At 38.5% G+C, this 21,405-nt stretch overlaps 1 protein-coding gene across 3 annotated transcripts in view; it reads left to right on the top strand.

Annotated features, from left to right (window-relative positions):
* ZFYVE28 (zinc finger FYVE-type containing 28) overlaps positions 1-21,405 on the top strand; it is a 146,170-nt gene that overhangs the window by 85,562 nt on the left and 39,203 nt on the right. For all 3 annotated transcript variants that reach the window (XM_030947290.1, XM_030947288.1, XM_030947291.1), the window contains exons 4-8: positions 1,547-1,749; positions 3,466-3,555; positions 5,890-5,979; positions 8,625-8,726; positions 16,688-18,052. In XM_030947290.1, the coding sequence (XP_030803150.1) occupies positions 1,547-1,749; positions 3,466-3,555; positions 5,890-5,979; positions 8,625-8,726; positions 16,688-18,052 (1,850 nt within the window). The remainder of the gene's footprint in view (positions 1-1,546; positions 1,750-3,465; positions 3,556-5,889; positions 5,980-8,624; positions 8,727-16,687; positions 18,053-21,405) is intronic.

Genomic DNA, 21,405 nt, shown 5'->3' with positions numbered 1-21,405 from the left:
GTTCTCCATCAAGATTTCCCATCTTGTTCAGTGCGATATGCCTCCATATATTCTGTTCCTGAAACTTGCTTTGACACTTGTTAATTGTGGGCTCCTCTGAGTCAGAGAAGTCAGATAGAATTTACAAAATTAATTTGGTATGTCAATGCTTTGTAATCCTGTCCTAAGTCTTGTTTTATTCACTGCTGTGTTATATAAGCTAAACCTGTTTCCAAATCCAACTTTCCCTGTGCAACCCTCAGGCTGGAGAGACCTGTTGGTTTCAGGGAAAGGAACATATGCAGTGGTGATGTAATGCCAACTCCTACTGCTATAGGCACTGTCCTCCTGTAAATTCATGGAGCAAGAAGGTTGTGTGAGCTTTATGAGTACACACTTCTGTCCTTGTCAGTACAATCACTGAGTTATCAGGCTGAGAATCCCTCTCAGCAGGTAACACTTACTCTATCCATACTTCCCACAAACACTGCTTTGGCTGATAAGAAGTAAGCACACGATCTTCTCTGAGTGCCCTCAAATCAATGCATCAGACTGCTGAGAAAGGATCCCTTCTGGGATTGCAGGTTCCTCATACTGTGGCTCCCATCCACAGGATGCCTGGGAGAGGGGAGTGATACAGCTGCAAATGGAGATTTTAAAAAGGGGAAAAAAAAAACGTGATCTTTGAGAGCAAATTTGTATTTTCTCTGTTAGCAGAAGTATTTCTATTAATGCAGTAGGTGTGATTTGTATTGGTGCTCATTGTCTTCCAAATGTAACCATAAAAGAAGAAAGCCAGCAGTTGTGTTTAGTGGCAAGATTTTAAAACAAGTTTTATTAATGTGTTACAGTCAAAGTCTACTGTTAATGTCTTTTTCAGCTGGTCAGAGAGAGTCCATGTAAAGTGCCTGGGGCAAGGAGTCTTAAATAGTTGTTTTCCAGATACTGGAAGGGAAGAATCACTCAGTGACCTGATTTTTGTATATCATCATGATTTCTGTGGGAAGCAGGATACTGGCCTAACTGGATTCCTGTGTGATAGCCAGTGTGAGCAGTTTTGCTGAAAAAGACATTGCAGTTGAATTTGTTCTTTTTATAAGCAAGAGATTTATTTTACAATAAAAGAAAAAATCCAGATCAAAGCCCAAATCAAACCAGTCCAGGGACTGTAGTGTTGCCGGATTCCCATATCTTTCATCTAAGGAATCTGTGTGTGCATAGAGGATCTATGCTACTAATGTTTATTGCCTAACTGGTGGGAGAATCACTTTACTTCTTCTGTCAGCACTGTGGTCACCCTGAGTCATTCTTGTACTTTAACCTTTTTCTTTCCTCATCTCTCCCTGGCTGAGCTGCTCCCTAACCTTTTCTGTGAAAGCTTTTGACTCTTGACGTACCAGCCTTAAATCTTTCACTTATTTAATAATTTGCAGCCAACGGGGGCTAAGTACTGTCCTTGTTCAAAAGCACATCTTATTAAATAGCACATCTTGTGCTTCGTTTTTGATTATTAGAAGTATTTTTACTTTGTAAAAACTAATATTTTATCTCTTCATGTCTTTCATAGTGTTTGGCTGCTGGTTCAATTATTATGAATCGTGAAATTGAGAGTATGGCCATGAGGCCCTTGGCCAAGGACCTGACCCGAAGCCTGGAGGAAGTCAGAAATATCATCCGTGACCAGGCCTTAAGGGATTTGAACCTCTACACAGAAAAAATGAAAGATTCCCTCAAGCATTTTGATGTCCTTTTTGCTGAGTTTGAATTAAGGTAGAAGAGATGAAGTAATTGTGTTGTGAGCCATGTCTTAGCCACTGCAGCTGGTTTTTGGCTTGTTGGCTTTTGGAAATTGACTCTTTAACTCTATATTCTTTGAGTGGAAAGAGGACGTAATTTTTTTGTCATTGTATTTGAATTCTTTAGTAATTTGTGTATTGTTAGATTTCTCCTTCCAGTGTAGCAATAATAAAAACTAAATAGCTTTTTAGCAATCAACATTTACTCTCTTCAACTAAACTATAGTCCCCCATTTGCATACTGGCATATGGCATTTGAGGGAGAATTTCCAAGGCACAAAAGGAAACCATAAATCTCTTAATGTTTTCTTTGTCAGAGAAAAAACAACAAATAGATGTTTAAAAAGAAAAGAATGATAATGAATATTCTAGAGACAGAGGTTTTGTTCTCTTGTGCTTAGTGGTACAAGCAAGATGTACCCAGTGAATTTAGGAAGGCAAATTGAATTCTGATGGAGGAAGTGCTTTTACATGAACCATAATTAACCACAGGAAATCACTGATTTGAAAACTTGTGATTGAAAAATAACTTTGAGGTTTATAGCTTAAGTAAAAATAACTTTTTGGGGTGATGCTATTTTGCATCAAGGGTCACATTGACCAGTCTGGCACTGTGCTTTAGAGTGTAGCCAGCTACCTGGCTGTGTGTTAGATGTTTGTGGTGCTGGCCACAGACAAGATAATGGGCAGGATTATCTATGGATCTAATATGACACAGTCACTGCTGCCCTTAGCAGCAGAACATGTTTCTTAGAATTGGGTAGTCTTTTAATATTTCTTGGCAATCATCTATAGACTGTCATGTCCCACTTCACTGCTTGCCCTTCCTCAAAGTTGTTTTTCTCTTGAGTTCTTTCAATCTGATTAGAAAAGGCATCATTATTCTCTTACACTGAAAACAGTTTAATTGAAAATGTTGTCTAAAAACATGTTTTTAAGTGTAGGTTTGAGTGCAGACACCAGTGACATCAGTAACTGGTTCTTGGCAGTGTCTGTGCAGTTTTTGGCCTGTCAATGCCACTCTCTATGTACAGCATTTTTCTTCACCATTGTTTTGCAAACAGCTTCTTCCCTTTCTGTGTTACTTGTATTCTACAAATTACCAATTAAGTAGCAGAATGACAGAAAACCACCGAAATTCTACCAGTGTTTCTTACCTTGTTGAATTAGTGCTTTTGCTAGTAATTCCACACAGAAATGAGGCCAAATTTTAGGTGTCATAAACTGTGTCATCTGGGTAACTGAATTTTACTCATCTAATTTCAGGTAAAATTGTTATAGATAAAATGTTTGTTTTAAGTCAGATTTTTTTAATTGAGGAAATGCAGAGTAAACTATTCTGTCTTTAAGATGGGACAGTAAAGATCCTTCCAAGGCACTGTGCCACACAGTAAAGGGTTCTGATAGCTAAATGTGCTATCATAATTACATCATTGTATCATAAATGTGCAATATAATTATAATATTTCTAAATTACTGCTGACTTCCGCTGCTTCAATTCCACTACAGTAAGTAATTTGGCTGTGTTTCTCATAGATTCTTACATGGTACAGTTTTCATAGTGAGTGCTGTTGAAATAAATACAAATTGGTGCAGGAAATCATCTTAGGTTTCTAAGATGATTTCTCCTATGTTTGGTTTATTGTTAAAGCACGTGAAACAGTGGTACATTATTTTATATTTTTTGTAGTTACGTGTCAGCCATGGTACCTGTGAAGTCTCCAAAAGAATACTATGTACAGCAAGAGGTTATTGTACTGTTCTGTGAAACTGTGGAGAGGTAAGTTAAGGACTAGATCTTTATTTTTGTGTTTGCTTTGCCTGAGTTTTTATTGAAGTACACTAACTATTAATATTGAAGAATTGTCATAAAACACCAGGTATTTTGCATTTCTAGTAACTCTCCAAATTCAAAGGTTTTAAGCATGCTTGGCAGGCACAAAACAATGGTTTTTTGTTTTCTACATTAAAAAAATACAAAACAAAACACAAGAGTTAATAATCCAACAAGAACTGTATTGCTGGTATGCCTAGTTACAGATGTGTACATGAAGACTCAGCATTTAAATAAGCTTAGTCTGTTCAAGGCATCAAGACTTAATGATGTTTCATGCAAGAATACATGGGGAGATGATTCAAATAATCTGTGAACCTCCAGTGATTTTCATAAAGAACTCATAAAAGCTCTTGAAAATCTCAAAGGACTGGTCTTTGACTCTATGTGTATGAAGGGAGAATGATGAAAGAAATTCATTCAGCAGTCCATAGGTTCTTCTAGAAGTATAAGGTGCCAAGAAAAGTGTGAATTTGTAATATACTGTGTTGAACAGCTTTTTTTCTTCTCCCTTGTGACAGATTAAGTAGCCTGCAGATGGGCAGTAGAGGGGAGCAGCATGTGAAATACTCAGCCTAAGTGAGGTCTTGAGCAGTGCAGCACTGTTCTTAGGAAAGAAATTAATGTATCATGTTCTGTGTAGAATTATTAGATACCAGTTGACTTAAGAGGCCCTTAGGATAAGTGTTGGTTTCACTGTCACGTCAGGAGAGCTTGGGAAGAGGACCCTGGGTCTGGTGTGGTCGATCCTTTCAACAAGAAATGGAGGAGTGGAGAGCACACTACCACAATCTGTACATGCCACCAAGATCAGAGGTGTTTCAGGCATTTTGGGGACAGGATTACAACTCAGAAAAGGTCACAAGTAGGAGGAATTACCTTCCATCAGTCAGGGAGCCACCACACATGCACATACTCACCTGTGGCATACACATGTGGAGCATCTCTCTTAGGAGGAGAGGCCGGGGGAGCTGGTCCTATTAGAGAGACAGGACTGAGGGGATCTGATCCATGCACACAAATATCTCAAAGGTGTGTGTAAGAGGATGGTGCCAGACTCTCTTCCATGGTGCCCAGGGACAGGACAAGGAGTACCAGCCATAAATTACAACAAAAGAGGTTCACACCAGCATGGGGAAGAATTTCTCTACTTTGAGGTGGCAGAACAGTTGCCCATGGAGGTTGTGGAGTCAGTCTCCCTCTCTGGAGACATTCCAAACCCACCTGGATGTGTTCCTGTGTCACCTGGACTGGGTGATCTCCAGAGGTCCATTCCAACCCTGACAGTTCTGGGATTCTGCATTTGCCCAGTAAGAGGAAAAAGATGGTTTCTTACTTGTAGCTTCGGGAAATCTGTCTGGGCTGTAGGAAGGAACAGGGAGTGAGGATGGGCGACACACCAGTGTGTCCGTCCACTCTTGGCACCAACCAGGGTTTGCTTTGTGGTTGTGTCCCATCCACCCCCAGCAGTACTGGCTGGAAAATGCTGACAAGGAATAAGAAAAAGTTATTTCCATTCTTTTGGGGATCAAAAGCAGGACTCATGTGCAGTTTTCACTACAATCTTACACACTGATGTGAACAAGTCAGAGAAGAAATTTGAGGGTGTTATGAAACATATGGTGAAATCTGGAAATTGTGAAGCAGCCTGGAAAATATAGCAAAATAAAAAATCCAAGCAAAATGAGATTTAGCTTAAAAGGGGCTTAAGACATTTGAGAAGTTATTTGAGGACAGTGAAGTCTCCCCGAAATATTAAATCCCTAGACTTCAGTAAGTTATTGTGTAGAACTGGGCTGTTCGTGGGTGGTGTTTTAGGTTTTTTATTAGTCAAGGGGGAGATTGACCTTGATAATTAGAGCAATTTGTATTTGAAAATGAAACCAAGTACTTTCTGCTATTACTTTAAAAATGTTTCTTTTATTTGAAAAATTGCCAGCACCAGTGGTTTTCAGTGTCAAGCTGAAGCTTGACATGAAATAGTAAATAGAGCAAATTTCATAAAAGTGAATTGTGTTTTGAATGACTATAAAAGCTTTAAATGCTTAAAGGGTTTTTTTCTTGCATTTATGTTTTTATTGTACTATTTTTTTCTTTAAAGCAGAGACTTAAGCAATCAGTTATATACATAGTGGTTTAGATAGTACAAACCCAGTGCATAATACTGTTAAATACTGTTAGTTTGGTTTGGCTTATAACAATTTTTTCAGATTTTTCCTTAGTGAAATGTGTTCTTCAAGACTTTGATGTCTTACTAAGTAATATTATTCTTCTGCTTAGAGCCTTAAGGCTTGGATACCTCACTCAAGATATGATAGATGACTATGAACCAGCTTTAATGTTTACAATTCCAAGATTAGCCATTGTATGGTAAGTAATTTTTAACTGCTCTCTGCTCTGCCTCATTGAAAGGTTTATTGAAGATTAGAAAAGCTGTGTTTAGAATTTTGATGGTCTGTCTTTCACCTGATTTTGCTTTAACTTTAAAAAAAATTAAAGGGGAGGATTGTTTTGTTCTAAATCATTACCAGTTTAATGTAGAATAGCAAGACAAAAAAAAGAAAGATGGTAGATCTCGAAATAGAGCAGGCAGGAACAATTGACCAAGCATCCTCCAGCAAAATTTAAAAATTGGGAACATCAGTCTTTGTAATATCATGTTCTTAGAAATATCTGTTGAAAGCACATATTTTGTGACACTCAAAAATAGGATGACATAAGGATACAAGTCTTGAAAACTACACATTTTCAATTAAATGTGTGTGTTTTTTCTGAATGACTCTAGGTTCAGAAGGAGTTATCATGGCAAACTGCATTGTAACTGTTGAGTTAGGCTTAATTCTCTTGGAGGGAAGTGTTAACATGTGTAACTTTTGTGTAGATTTGTGCCTTGTATTGACCACTCAACTAAACTGACAGTGGTTTTGCTTCATGCAGTTTTTGCAATATTGAACAAATCAGATGCATTTTTCCTAATGAGTCTTCATGGTTTACTAAGGCAGCAGTTTCTCTGGAGTAAAGCCAGCATATTTTTAATATTTTACCATTGTGAATGTTTTACAGTTAGCTAATATAAGTAGGATAATTGAGGGAAATAAAAACCCTCAGATCCTGAGTGTAATACACTTCTCCTCAGGAAATCCCTGTGGCCTGTTGTTCCTGTTAAATGGTATATTGTCTCTAACTGTCATTCTAAAAATAATAGCAGTAATAATCTGATTATTGGAAGACAACAGGAATGTGAGAACTCAGTTCGAAGCTGCTGGAAGACGCAGTGAAGGAGAACACATCAACACAAACTGGAAAACCAGGGCTCTCTGGCAAATAGATCATGTCTATCCCAAACTACAAAGAAGGATAGAGAAGAAGAGAATTATCTACTGATAAGAAACTAAATGACTGTCATGAAGTATCACAGAGCTCTTTCAAATGTTACACATGCACAGAAGCCATTTCATGATATTTTTATTTTTTTCTGTAGTGCCACTTTCTAGCCCACTTTTTTTTTTTTAATTTCTTCCAAGAGTTAAATTCTGGCAAGCAAACTGCCTGAAAGCCAAAGGAGCAGTGAGTTGCATCAGGTAGAAGTTTGAGTAGAGTAGCCTTGAGTTTTCACTGAGCAGAGTAGTAACATTTGCTTATGCAGAACATAAGAGTCAGCAATAACTGCTTCACTTGGTGGCAGCCTGCTTGTTGAAGCTTGGCAAGCATAGAGAAAAAGATAAAATTATGTAACCCTGGCAACAAGATAATTTGTCTTAAGCCACAAAAAAAAAAGTGACTTGCAAAGAAAGCAACTTTTTCTGGCTCCCCTCTCCTCTTCCCTGCTCTTGCCCTCAAAACCTTAATTCCCTAGTCTTTTTTTTTTTTTAATACTTCAGAGAAATTCATATAGCTGCTGACAGCAGCTCTGCTGCTGTGTCTCCAAGAGTCTTTGGTGGTCACACAGGTGCTTGCTAGGGAGGGGCTGGGGACCAAAAGACTTTGACTTGTGTTACTGTGGGTGATTTGGGTGCTGGATAGCTCTCTGGAGCAATATGGAATTTGAGTTTAAGGAAAGGAACATGCCTTTGAAATATCTTGGGTAACAGAGCACTGACACTATGGACAGGAAAGGGAAAATGGCCTTGGAAAAAGAAAACTGATGGAATCTCAGCTGTGAGAATGGGTTGCCTTTGGGAAACATACATTGCTTTTGCAGTGGGCACAGGATGAAATAGTTTTAGGCAAAGTGAGATAGTTTTAAGCAAAGTGGTGCCTTTGGGAATCCTCTCAGACCCTGTATGGTGTGGCACAGCAGATCTGAAGGTGAATTTTGTTTAATCCATGGCACACAAACAGGTTTGGGCAGTGATGATTTGGTCAGGAGGGGCTGTTGAGATACCTACAGTGAAATACCTGCAAGCTCTCAGGATTGTGAATTTACCTCTTTCCAGGGAAATTTGTACAAGTGCTGAGTTGATTTAAAAGCATGGTTTCTTCAAAATGTGTTTTATGTGATTAGAAAATCTGTTTTCTTTTTTTACCATATGTCAATACCATGTTATATTTATCTTGGAGGTAGAAAACTAGGAGCTCAGGAGTCAGCTTCCTTACCTGGAAATTATAGACTGGAAAGGAAATGCCATCTGCAATATCTCAAATCAGTGGCCCTTCCCCAATGTACTTGATAATAGGTTTCCTTTGTGGGGTTTTCTTTGTGGGTTTGGGGTTTTTTTTGTGTTTTGTTTTAATTCAGCTGCAGCATTGAAATAAATGTCTGTTCTTCCCTTTATGCTTCCATTGCTTTTTCTGCCATGTTTAAGAAAGGGGAACAGAGTGGAAGGGATCTTTTTCCTGTTACTTTAAATAGCATCTAATTCTAGCTGTGGGTGAATAAGACAAAAATAAGATAATGAGATGTAGTTAAATGTTGTTCTAATGCTTATGTACAGTTGCTTTTCTGACTATTCAGTGGTTGCTCTGTGTAATAAAATTTTCATTTGTGTGTGTTCATGCATGTGTTTGAATTACAGTGGCCTTGTTGTCTACTCCGAGGGACCATTAAACTTGGACCATAAACCAGAAGATATGTCTGAGCTCTTCAGACCTTTTCACACTTTGCTAAGAAAAATAAGGCAAGTAATAAATGATAGTTGTAATTGCTTCTCTTCTGAAGTGAAAATCAGAGCCCTGAAAACTCCTAAATGCTTAAGAAAGTGTTTCTGTTTGCTATGTCAACCATAAACAGCATTTTCCTCTCATCAGCCTGATATACCCATGAAATAACTAAATGTAGTTTTTCATTTCATGGTAGTTTTCTGAACTTTTAATCTCTGCGATAGTTTTTTTGGTTTTTTTTTTTTTGAGTATCATTTTATAGCATTTCACATTTTCCTTCTGGTTAGATGATGCCTGAAGTACTAAAGTTAGAGTTTATTTTTGGGAGATTCTGTTTCTAATTAGCATCCATGTTTCTGCTTAACTGGGCTTATTACATTTTCTTGTTATGCTATGATGCAATACTCAGATAATTCTTAACCTAATAGAAATGACTATCAGTTTTTCATATTGTAAATTTGTTTTTTACAGGATGAATCACTTTATACTTCTTTCCATAATGCTTCAGTGTGGGTTACCCATTGGAGATGTGGGCTATGGCTCAAGTTTAAAGAACATTAAAATCTTGTTTTCTTAGCTGAGGTTTTTAGGAGACTGATCTGTTACTTTGGAGAAATTGAGCTGTATCTTTAAAGGATCTTTATGTTCACTCTTCAGGTATTCTATCTGGGTGTTAAAAAAATTTCATAATCCATTACCCCTGTTATTTTCTCATAATTCAGATTTATAGACCAACTGCAACTTTTGTTCCTAGAAATCTCTAGAGGTAATTTGAAAGGTTTGGGTTTTTTCCCTGTGTCCAATTTTCAGCAGTTTATTGCCTTCCCTGGATGTCATGGTGGCAGTCTGATACAAGAATAGTTTTCACATAGTTTATATCCAGATTGATCGCCTCTCATCCCTTAGAGGTGAGGCATCTCCTGAGGGAGAATGTGAGCTCTGTCAGGGGTGGTTCAGAGGGGAGCTATTTCTAAAGTTAGCCTTTATAAATACCTAGACCACATCCTTGTGTGTCCCTTGAAAGCTTCCTAGTATTTTTGTCTAGAAGTCTTATTTTTAGGTACATTAGTGATATTCATATTGAAATCTGAGAATTAAAATTGACAAATGAACATGTTTGGTTTATTGGGGTTTTTTGAGTAATTATGGTATTTTAAAACACTGGGTTAAGAATAACAACATGAACTGAGGGGCAAAACTGAAGTTAGAAGGAGGAAAAAGCTTTATTGGTACTGAAGCTTGAAAAGTCCATGAAGTTCACATTAAAATGCCTTATTCCCAATATGTGGCTATTGCAGATATTTTCCCCAGCATTCCACTTGCTGTCTAAAGCCAAAAAGATATTTAAAAGCTAATATTCTTCTCATAATCTTTATTTTCTGCTTTATTTTCCTCATATTCCACAACGTGGAAAATGAAAATCAATGAAGTCAGTGTATTGCTCAGCCCATTTAATTTTCATTTAATTTTCATTTTTTACTGAATGTAGCTCTGGGATTGAAAACAAATGTGTAAAATCCTTGTTTGTTCAATAACTACAGTTTTCAATGCAAACTTTAGAAAATAGAAATCTTTCATATTCAATTTTGTCTAAGTTCTGATATACTTTAAGACTTGTATTTATTCTGTAAAGGAAAGGGAACATTAAAAAATGTGACTTCAGTTGTCTAGGAGACAAAGTTGGCAAAGTGTTCTTACTGAGATAACATCTATCAGAGCAAAAATTCAAGCAAGAAGTAATATGAAATTCCATGTCTGGCAGTCTCTGAATTGAAGGAACTCAAATAGTGGCAAGAACTGAGCTCAGAAAGATCCTTTAGTAATAATCTTGAATGGAAAATACATTGAATGAAAATAACAATGAGATGCAAATAAGTGTGCTGTTCATACAGAGTAATTGAATTAATTTTAAAAGTCCCTAAGCTGTGTAGGGTTTTTTTTTCCTTATCAGTATTTTTTTTTAACTCATCAAGCTGCAATCCATACTCTGTGAGAAGGTTCTTAGAAACCTATGAAGAAGCTGGAATGATATTTGATACCAATACTTCTGCTCCCCAACAGAGGAAGAGTGTTTTTCCCTGGAGTCTTTCTCCAGTCTCCAGCACCAACAGTTAAGACATGAAAATAGATTCAGAAGTCTTCTGTTAAAAACAGCTGCATTTTGTATTCCAGTTGTGTGCCTGCTGTAAGAATATAGAACCTCTTACTGCAGGATGTGATCACATCCCAGTGAATTTCTCTGTTAATTTCTATAACTTTTTAGCCAACTAAGTATTTTAGCTCATGGAGTAACATCATAGACAGAGCTGATTATTTTGTAGGATTACAGGTAATTAATTTTAAACTGTATTATCCTAAAATATCCATAAGACAAAGATAAGTACTATATTTAATTATGTTTATCCACATAATTAAATCAGAATTAGCAGAGAAGATAAATATCTATTAGGTATGAAAATTTTTGGTGTCCTACGGGTGGCTGACAACTTTGAAAACAATAGAGATTGTTGAGACCCTGAGAAAAAGCAGTAAAGGTTCTTGCTGAGTTTTTGGAAAGGTTGAGCAGCAAATTATGGCTTTGAATGTTTTAATTAATATCTAAGCCAGGTGCTTGTGTTGACTTTTATTTTGTGTGTAAAACATTAGCATTACATCTACCAAAGCATAATTATGTAGTAGTGCTATCCCTGTCCCTTTGAAACAAAGGTGTTTGAACCATTTCTGCCAAACTGCTGCACTCTGCTTAGGAAATACCCAGATCACATCACCTGCTCTGTGCACAGATATGTCACTGAGGGCCTGTCACACTGAACATTCTTGTGATAAAACACTACCTATACTATATGTTCCTTTGAGGCTGCTGTACAGGGATTTTCAAAAGTCAGCAAACTTGGGATTTTGCAGCACTCCTTTATCCTGCCCTGTTTCAGAGCTCTTTGCTTTCCTGGTGCTTGTTTCTAGACCATTCCAAGTGATGGCAGGGTCCCCGTGGATTTTGGTGGTGCAGAATCAAGGGAGGTGCACATCAAGTGGTGCAGAATCAGAGGATCATACCACTTTAAATACACTGAAACCTTTCTGTATCATTGACTAGAAATTAAATGCAGTATACACACTCTGTGTTTTAAAGAATTGGGTGGGGGCAGTGTAAATTTGTTTTCCTTAAATTAGGTGTGCACAGTGGTTGGGGGGAAACTGGATTAGTTTTTCTGAGGTGGCTGTGTTCAAAACTTGGAGTTGATTCAAAACTGTGGCAGTAAAGGAGTGTCAGTGCAATTTGTCACATATCTCAGTGTTGGTTTCTCAGTGTGGGGGTGTCAGACACATCTGTGGACTTTGGTGAGCAGAGCAGGGCGCGGCAGGAGTGGGGGGATGTGTCTGGCATCCCTGTACCTGCAGCAGGCTCCTACAGTGGCAACTCCATTGGGGCAGCTGGTTGTGCTCCCTTTGGAGCATGAACTGAAGCACAGGCTGGCAATAGCAATGAAGCTGTTCTCTGACAACAAGGCAGTTTAAAATTCTAGTCAGAATAGGAGCAAAGTTAATGGAGGAGGCTTGAGAAATGTGCAGGTTTGTGGCCCTGACCTCTGTTAAGCTGAACTTGTCTTTAAGGACATATGGCCTCATGTCTTTGAAGCTTTTTTGTCATTTCTGTACCCTGGATATTGGCAGTAGAGTAAAATATGTTCATTGGTTTTGCAGTAGGCAGAGCAAGTCTCTACTGCTGCTTGTAACAGGCAGAGCACATCTGAAGAACTTGCTTTGTTTTTCTGAGAGTGGCTGTGACCCCTGAAAGAAGAATGTTCCTTGTAGTTTGAAGGCTAGATTGCCTTTCTGTGATACAATGCCAAAAGAGTAAAAAGCAGGTTAAACCTCAACATGCACTTTTTAAAATTCAGTATTTTCTGAAGCCCCTGTGAGAAGAAAGCACACTGCAGCCCCTGAGGGTGGATTGCAGAAGCTGACTTCACCTGTGGCTTCTGAGTAATGTAAGCAGAGAGAGAAATCCTTTTTGTCCATATAAGCACAATGAGTTAAAGTTTCTTCGGCAAAAAGGAAATGAACCACTGAAGTAGCTACAGTTTAATTAAAGCTTAAAGTTTACTGATGATGCTTGATGTTCAGTTTTTAGTGGTAAAATGTCACATTTCTTTCCATATATTGGTTAACATTCATTTTCAGTATCTTCATAGTCATTTTACAACATGACAGATTGGCAGTGAGTCCTGTATAATCTAGTGTACAGTGTATCTAAAAGGTACCTGTTGTTCAAACATTTGTCATCCTTAAAAATGACTGATGAATCTAGGGAATTTTTAACCAGAGAAGTGAAGATAATTACTTGAACCTCTTTTAGAATAAGCTGTATTTGTTAATAGCAAAATTTCCAGTGTTTGGATTAGGAAAATGAGCATATTCCCTTTGAATTTAAAGCAGGATTATTTCTCTACTGAAATTACAGGGCTGATAGACTACCATGTGTAATTCAGCTGGTTATGTTGTTCTTCCAAGGCTACATGGATCTGACTCACCTAAAAAGACGTGAGGATTGTCAGCTGATTCCACTGGTGGTTGTTGTTGTTCTTGTTATTATTATTTTTTTAACCAGGCTTTATTTACTATCCTCACAACTGCATACAGTTGCTCTTAAATTTTGAGGTGTTGTTATTGGCAGAATTAGAATTTATTACTCAAGTCCATGGAGCTAGCCAGTATAAAGTAAATATGTGTTTCCAGCCCTGAATTTACAGTGAATGTGTGAAACCTGTGTTGGATAGGTCTGAGCAGCCAGGCTCTCTGAGCCTTTGGAAGGGAAGCAGAGTAGCTCTGGACACGCAGACATTCACTAATCCTGGGTGCTGCCATGGGTGTTCTGTACTGAATAAGACCCCGGAATAGATGTTGCAAGTCCAAAGGTTCAATCTTAGATTTTCCCTGGGCCCAGTGGATCATTCTCAATTATACTGATGGGCTTGGATGGAAAGCAAATTCCTTTGAATGTTGCTGGTACAGTCTCTGTTTGTAGAAGTTGCTCATTCTTTTCTTGTTTTGAGAAGTGTGTGTGACTGTGGTGTATGGAGAAGTGTAGCTGATGTTTAAGGAGTTTTCTGTTGCTCAGTTGCTGACACACAGTTTTTAGTTTGTGCAAGAAAAGCTCCCTGTGGATTGTGGAGCACAGGGATGCTGCCTTGGTTCAGGGATTCCTGGCTGCTGGCAGCCATGAGGATGCACTCACAGGGATCCCTGTGGGTCTGTCCTGTGCTTTTGCTCTTCTTAGGACCCATGAGGAGCCAGGATTCTCTACTTGATGGACCCTGGCCCAACCCAGAAATTTCCTATGTCTTTACACTTTTGAATATGTGAGGGACAAGCTTAAACCCTTCACTGTTACATCTCTGTGCTTACTCTTGTTTGTTGTGGTTTTTAAAAATTAAAACCCCAACTGTTTTTAAAATCTCACATTACTTTGTTTATAAAATTCTACGTTAGTGTTTCTTCACTAACACAATGGAAATTCATAATGCAAAGCTTCATGGCAGAAATCATGTTATTCTATGTTTTTTTCCATCCTATTGGTATAATTTTTTCCAAAATAACTGATGAGAATACTACTGTTTTTATGTTGGCCCTAAAACTTAAGCCATTCTCTGTTTTTAAGGTGATGTTCAAGTGCCTAATCTCTTACAGCCACTGGTTAAATACAAGATCTGAGTAATAATAAGGTGGTATCACTGCATACTGTGTAGACAAAAGGAATATATAGGTATTTAAAATGTTCTAGTATGCTAAATAGCAGTACTGGTTTATAGCTTATTAGGCAGGTGGGTCTAACAAAGATTGCCCATTTTCCTTTCTTACTTTTTTATGACAAAAAAAAATTGTCAAACCTTAGATTTGAAGATGCAGGTAGAACGATTCTAGGAAATTCTGACTTCTCTGTTACAGAGTGTGAAAAGGGAGGATACAATAGTGCAATTGTTCTTATAAGTGGTACTTCTGGAAGCTTAGAACTTTTTTCAGGGTCATATTACTCATATAAAGCAAGATTTTTTAAAAGAAATAAAATGTTAATGGTGTGGAATAGCCATAATTTTTTTCTGACTTAAGAATGTTTGTCTAAACTGTTAGCTTTTTCAAACTGAAGGTAGCTGATATACAGGTCAGATACTAGTGATGTATATTTTGACCTATTTGAAAAATTGGTAGTACTTGCAAAAATATTTGATCTTTGAGTTAGAAAGTTAAGAATGTAAACCATTTACTGGAAATCAAGGTGTGACATGTATTGAATGTTTCTTTGGTGGTTTTTGGCCTCTTCTTTATACCAAAGTTACTCCTTTAAGGGAATTCTTTTAATATGTGCATATTATTGTTATTATGCCAACTGTATGTCACCTGCTTACAAGTTATTCCTAAACACATGAGGAATAATGGACTCCTAACCTCTGTTGAACAGGTTTTGCATTTTTTTTATGCTAAAATACACTTACTGATCTTTGGAAATGGTGGCAGCAGTTCTTGACAGAGGATATTTGTATATGTGACTTCTAATTGAGAAGGATAATGTAAATCAAATTCAGGCCTAAAATTACATGCTGCTGTGTCTGCAGATTTGTTTTTAAGTTACCAAGCACTTAATAACACTTTGTTTTCAGGTGCCCATAGTCCTAAACTGCAGTACTGAGGACACTTGGTAACACTGGAGATGCTGCATGTCTATAGAAAACACAGTTTGCTAAATTGCTCAGTGTTTGCTTCCAGACCTGCCTTGTCCTTAACATCATGCAGGAGCTTTATTTAGTCCTTAATGACCTGGTGTTGTGGCTTCACCCCAGCTGACAGCTCAGCCCTGCACAGCCAACTTGCTCACCCTCCAGTGGGTCTGGGGGGAAAAGCAGAAGAGTAGAAGGAAGAAAAGTCATGGGATGAGATATAGACAGTTTAATGGATAAAGCAAAAGCCCCAAACAAGCAAAGCAAAGCCAAGAATAAATTCACCACTTCCCCAGGCAGGTGTTCAGCCATGCCCAGGGCAGCCGGGCTCCATCACACGTAACGGTGACTCGGGATGACAAATGCCATCACTCCAAACAACCCCCCTTCCTCCTCCTTCCCCAGCTTTATATCCTGAGCCTGATGCCATCTATATAGTGTGGAATATCCTTGGGTCATTTGGGGTCAGCTGCCCCAGCTGTGTCCCCTCCCAGCTCCTCGTGCACCCCCGGCCCCCTCGCTGCTGGGGTGGGGTGAGGAGCAGGAAAGGCCTTGGCTGTGTGTGAGTCCTGGGCAGCAACAACAAAACACCCCTGGGTTATCAGCACTGCTTCCAGCACAAATCCAAAACACAGCCCCATAGTAGCCACTGTGAAGAAAATGAAGTTTATGCCAGACAGAGCCAGGAGATTGAGTTCAGTGTTTGAGGCAGGAGAGAACCAACTTCCAATCCCAGTTTCAGTGATTTGGCTTCCAGGTACCAGTGTTGCATAAGCAATATTACTGTTTTATTGAATTCTTTTATCTGGCAGTGTAATGCTGTGAAACTTCTGCAGTACTGTTTTGCAGAATAATTTTCTGAATCAACTTGAAGGATGGAAAATTGGTTTGCTAATCAAAGCCAAATTTGTGAATTAAAAAAGTAAAATGATGAAATAAATCTAATTGTGGGTGACATTTTCACTACAAATGATGGGGAGGGGACAAGTTCCATTTTTGTGTGTGTTTTGGTTTATTTTGAGGCTTCACTGCAAGCATGTATATAATTTTATGCCCTCTATTTGCATGAGTAATCTCAAATTCAGGCATCAGTAGTCACATGCTCTGGATATGAATGCCAAATGCACTGAATTACACAGTCAAAAGTATTCTGTGCCCTCAAGTTCTAGATTTCTGCATTAACAGTAAAAGCTTTTTTGAAATCTGTGACATCAATGCCTCATGATTGTAAATGACAAGTGATGTGTGTATTTCTCCATTTTCAGGGATCTCCTTCAGACGCTGACCGAGGATGAACTGCACACACTGGAACGTAACCTGTGCATCTCCCAAGATGTGGATTTTCCTGTCAGAGCAGATCCTGAAGTACCCTCTGTCATTGCACCAGGAATAACTGCAGCTTTGCCTCCTAAGGAACTTTCAGCAAAAGCTGAGAACACAGAGGCTGAGCTGGCTTGTTCCATGCAGTATGATGAGCAGGAGCTGGAGCAGCTGAACAGGATGGTGCACAGAGTCGGCGATGAAATGTCTTCTCTGCTTTCCCCTCCGAGCATCTGTCAGTCTCCAGCTCACAGAGCTAGCCTAAGAAACAGTTCTAGCACAGAAGCTTCACCAACAAGACACCATCTTGACAACTTAACTGATGAAGAGGACAGAGTGTTTTTTATGGATGACCTAGATGGAGCAGGAGAAGCTCTGGCAGGGTTGGATTCAGTAAGTGATACTTTTGCTTGGGTGAATAACCCTTGCCACGATTCAAAACAGAACCTGCAATATAGAGATGCTTTGCTTTATGAGAATGGCCATCAGACTGAGGAAACTTTGCTTTTAAAAGATGCTGAAAGTGACTTAAGCAATAATAACAATGTTGAAGATGGCAAGCACATGCCTGGCATTTCAGTTCCAAATTCATGCAGCTGTCTGGAAGGGGCAGACTCACAGTTATACCTCAATGGCTGGGATGCGTACGCCGATGACGCGGAAACGGCGGAAGTGATCGCGCACAGGACAGGGGGAATGAAAATATCTGCTACTGTAATATTCAATCCTAAATCTCCCTCTAGCTCAGAATCCCCAGTAACAACCCCAGAAGCAGCTATTAGTTGTATTCCTGGATCTGCTAATCCATTAGCAAATGAGGAGGAGGATGAGTCCCATAAACTCAGTATAGCTGCCACAAACTGCCTGATTAATTCCTGTGTGTGTTGTGGCAGCTGTGAAGACAGCAGGGAGGACGGTGTTGAAGGTTTAAAGACTAAACATTCTGCAGGAGGTGTTGTAAATGCTTCATACACATTAGTAAAGTCTAAGGAAATGGACCATGTAGATAACTTGGACAATTCAGTCCCTGAGCAGGAGACATTAAAACCTGAAACTTCTGCTTTGTTAGCAGAAAGAGACTTTGGCAGTGAAGAGCAAAAACTGCCAACCTCCTCTAAGTGCCTGGCACATTCCTCAGGTTCACAGGTAGAAGTAGAAAGTGACTCCCAAGGAGAAGCAGAAAGCATCTCAAATCAGCAGAAGAAGTGGGAGAAGAGGAAAGAACTGTGTGATAAAAAAATGGACTACAATGAAGATGCTAGTAGTGAAAGGACAGCAAAGGAAGATGTAAAGTCAAGATCTAGTTCAAGGTAAGAGCAACTTGATTGATGTCTTGGTAGTAATTTGCATGTGCATAAATTCCTGTATCCTTGTACTGCAGTGACTGGTGTATCCTTAGTGTTGATTTTAAGGACAATAGAGTGTTGCAGGATTAAGGAATTTATCCATCTATATTTTTTAATGCAGATAGCTTTTTATTGGACATCAGCTTTTCTACAGAAGATTTGGAAATCTGAATTTTAATCATCCAGTGTCTCTGTATCATTGAAATCAATGTTACATTACCTGCTTAATGTATCCAAGAGGGCACTGCTGCTAAACAGTACCTGGGTCATTACTTCCCTTGTCCTCTGCTGTTTTATTGGAGAAGTGTGTCTGGCAAATACTAAAAAGTTAACTTTTGCATCAGTGCATGGGATTAAGTTGTTATCTAAACACATTTTACCTTGGCTTCCTTGGAGAGAAAGGGGTTGATGTGACCATGTTGCCTGTGGGCACACACAATGTGTGTGTGCTGAAGGAGCCTAACAAAGAGCAAAGTGGCTCTTAAACCTGTTGGACCATCTCAGCCAAAGTTGATAGAAGAGTGGAGGTCATGGATTAAGGTTCTGTATATTTAATGACAGTAAGGAACTTACTTGATACCAGGGAGATAACATCATAATACCTGTAATAAAGAAAATGCCACACTTCAGCTCAACTTTGATTAGACACAAGAGATCTTACACAGATCAGTAGAAAACCTGACTTGGTTTTGGTTTACTGTTTAGAGGATAACCTGTTTTGTAGTGAGTCCTCAGTTTCCCTGAAGTATTAATGTCATGAAGCAGAGGGAAGACATTAGAGATAAGTTACCTTTGTTTTCTGTATTTCTGTGACAGCTGGCTTTCTGTGTGCGTGTGATGCAGGCTCTCTCATTTTGTTATGTTCACAGAGTTCAGGATAACACAGTGGAGGTAGCTTGAACCACAAAGCATAACCACAATATAAAAGCTACAGAAATAAGTATACCAATTGAATTATGGTAGTGGAAATAGAATCATGAGTTCTTTGGCCTAGACCTAATTGCTTTTACAGGTTAAATATGACTTAACATGCCCAAAACTCTACTTACCTATTTCATTATTCTGACTATTTGCTATTTTAGGCTTGCAAGTATGATCATATTCAAGGCCTTACAAAAGGGTTTCTAAGTGGACTTCATTTTAATATGTAATTCACAAATCCCTTTGACATTCCATGATTTTACAGCACTTCAGATGGAAGACTGTGTAAAAGTAATTGCTGTGTTTAATCAGTTTCCTCATAAATAATACAAAATTCAGACTCTTTGTCTACCAGTTTTTGCCTTGAGTAGGATAGATATTAAATGAATTTTTGAGAACAGGTCTGAAAAATAGAATAAAATTATATATATCTGTAAGCTGCCATTTCAGCTTCCCATGTTTTATGAATGTAGTAATTTCTCCACTGTCTTATCCAACCTCTGCTAATATTCTTTAAAACTTTATCTGAGAATTGTCCTTTTACGGAGAGTTCTGTAAGTCTGTCTTCCTGTTTGCATTTGTTTGCTCCTGATTCCTGTCTGGCCTCTCCTGCCTGTTGTGATTTTGTAGACCTAAGTCACATTTTGTCAGTGTGGTTACTTTTGCAGATTGGAAAAGTCAGAGCCTGCTTGTTCAGAAGTTGTCCACAAATTGTCTGTACCTTTGATCATGCCTTATCTCTTGCCCTAAACAATTTTCAATTATGCAATTTCCTCTTAGCAATAAGTGAATCAGAGCTGCACTTACTCAAGATATGAGCAAACTGTGGATGTGCACAGTGGCATAATTGTTTTCAGTTGTTTTCAATGGTTTTCAGTATTTGACTTGGAATTCTTACTAAGTGGTGTGCTGAGATTCTTTTTGAAGTTGTCTGCTAAAGCCCCAGGATTTTGCTTGTGGTCTCAGAGGCTGTCATTCTGTATCTGATGCTGAAATTGTTCTCCATGTGTTTAAGTCTTGCCATTTTTTTACTTGTTACTCAGACTTTAGGATCTTGGGCAGTTGTGCAGTCTATTCTGGTTGTTACCCTGAATAATTTTGCATTGGTGGTAACCTGTCAGAGCTCATTGCTTTCCCTGTTTTTGCAGATCATAGGCAAAAACAAAGCTTCCAGGGTGCTGAAGAACCTCAACCCTGAAATCCCACCTTTCTGAGAAGTGATTGTTTAACAGCTTCTCCCAATTTGTGATTAAGAATTATCTGTCCTTTTGGGCCCCTCCCTCTTACGCTGTAGCTCCTTAGTTTTCTTACAAGCCTCTAGGGAAGCATTTTGACAGAACCTTTTCAGAAATCCAGAGGCTTGACAGATGAATCACCATTTTTCACAAGCTTCTTGACCCCTTCACAGAGCTCCCAAGAGGTTCCTTCTGCAGAAGTCACCTTATATCTTCCCAGACAGACCTTCATATTGCTGTCTACTTATTTTAGCTTTAGATACATATTAAGTTGCTTGGTGTGATCATCAGGCTCGCAGAGCTTGAGTTGTTTTGAATCCCTATGGAGTCCTTTTTTTTTAGGAATGGCCAGCTTAAGACTCCAGGCATCAAGGAAGTTTTAAAAGAGAGCTTAATAATTCATCTTATTCATTCTTGAGTTCTAAAACTCTTGGGTGAATGTTTTTGAGTATTTTGTTAACAGGTTAGTTGGATCTTCTGTTTTCACCATAGCCTTTTACACAGATACTTTGTTGGTTACTTCTAATGAGGTATATTCATTTTTGAGACTACAGTACATCTGTTATTAGTTGTCAAGTATTCCACCCTTGCAGGAGTAGAGCAGTAGGGATGGAGGTGTTTTGTTACTAGATTGTTGCTACTTTATTTGGAAGCATTCTGATACTAACTCCTTAGTATATTCTGTGAAAGATGTAGATGCTGGGGTTCTACTGAGAGCTAGATTAAAAAGTTACCTATGGATAGATCCTATTTTTGCCTTAAATGTATATATACAAGATTGGGGTCTTGCCTGTGAATCACTAGTCATGTTATCAGGAAAAGAGATAATTCAGTTACAAAACTTGTGGACCTTTCCTCACTCATGCTGCCTGGGCAATGACTAATCACTGCTTTTTGATTTTTAAATTGGCAGATCACATGAGGCTTCTGTGACTGCTCCCTATTACATGCTTGTGAATGCCAGCTTAACCATAGGGGAAATGTTGGAGACAGTAGATTATTTTCAGAATGATGGACCCATTAGCTAGAACAATAAGCAATCTCATACACATGGAATAGCTGCAGGATAGGCTCATTTATCAAGTTGATAAATGTATTTACTTTCTAGTTACTGTAAGTCACCAGGTAGAAGAAAATTTTTTTTCCCTTTTCTGAATAAAG

Source organism: Camarhynchus parvulus, chromosome 4 (assembly GCF_901933205.1).
Source record: "Camarhynchus parvulus chromosome 4, STF_HiC, whole genome shotgun sequence".
Taxonomy (NCBI): Eukaryota; Metazoa; Chordata; class Aves; order Passeriformes; family Thraupidae; genus Camarhynchus; species Camarhynchus parvulus.
Note: the sequence above shows the minus strand (reverse complement) of the source record. Positions and strands in the feature narration are given on the sequence as shown.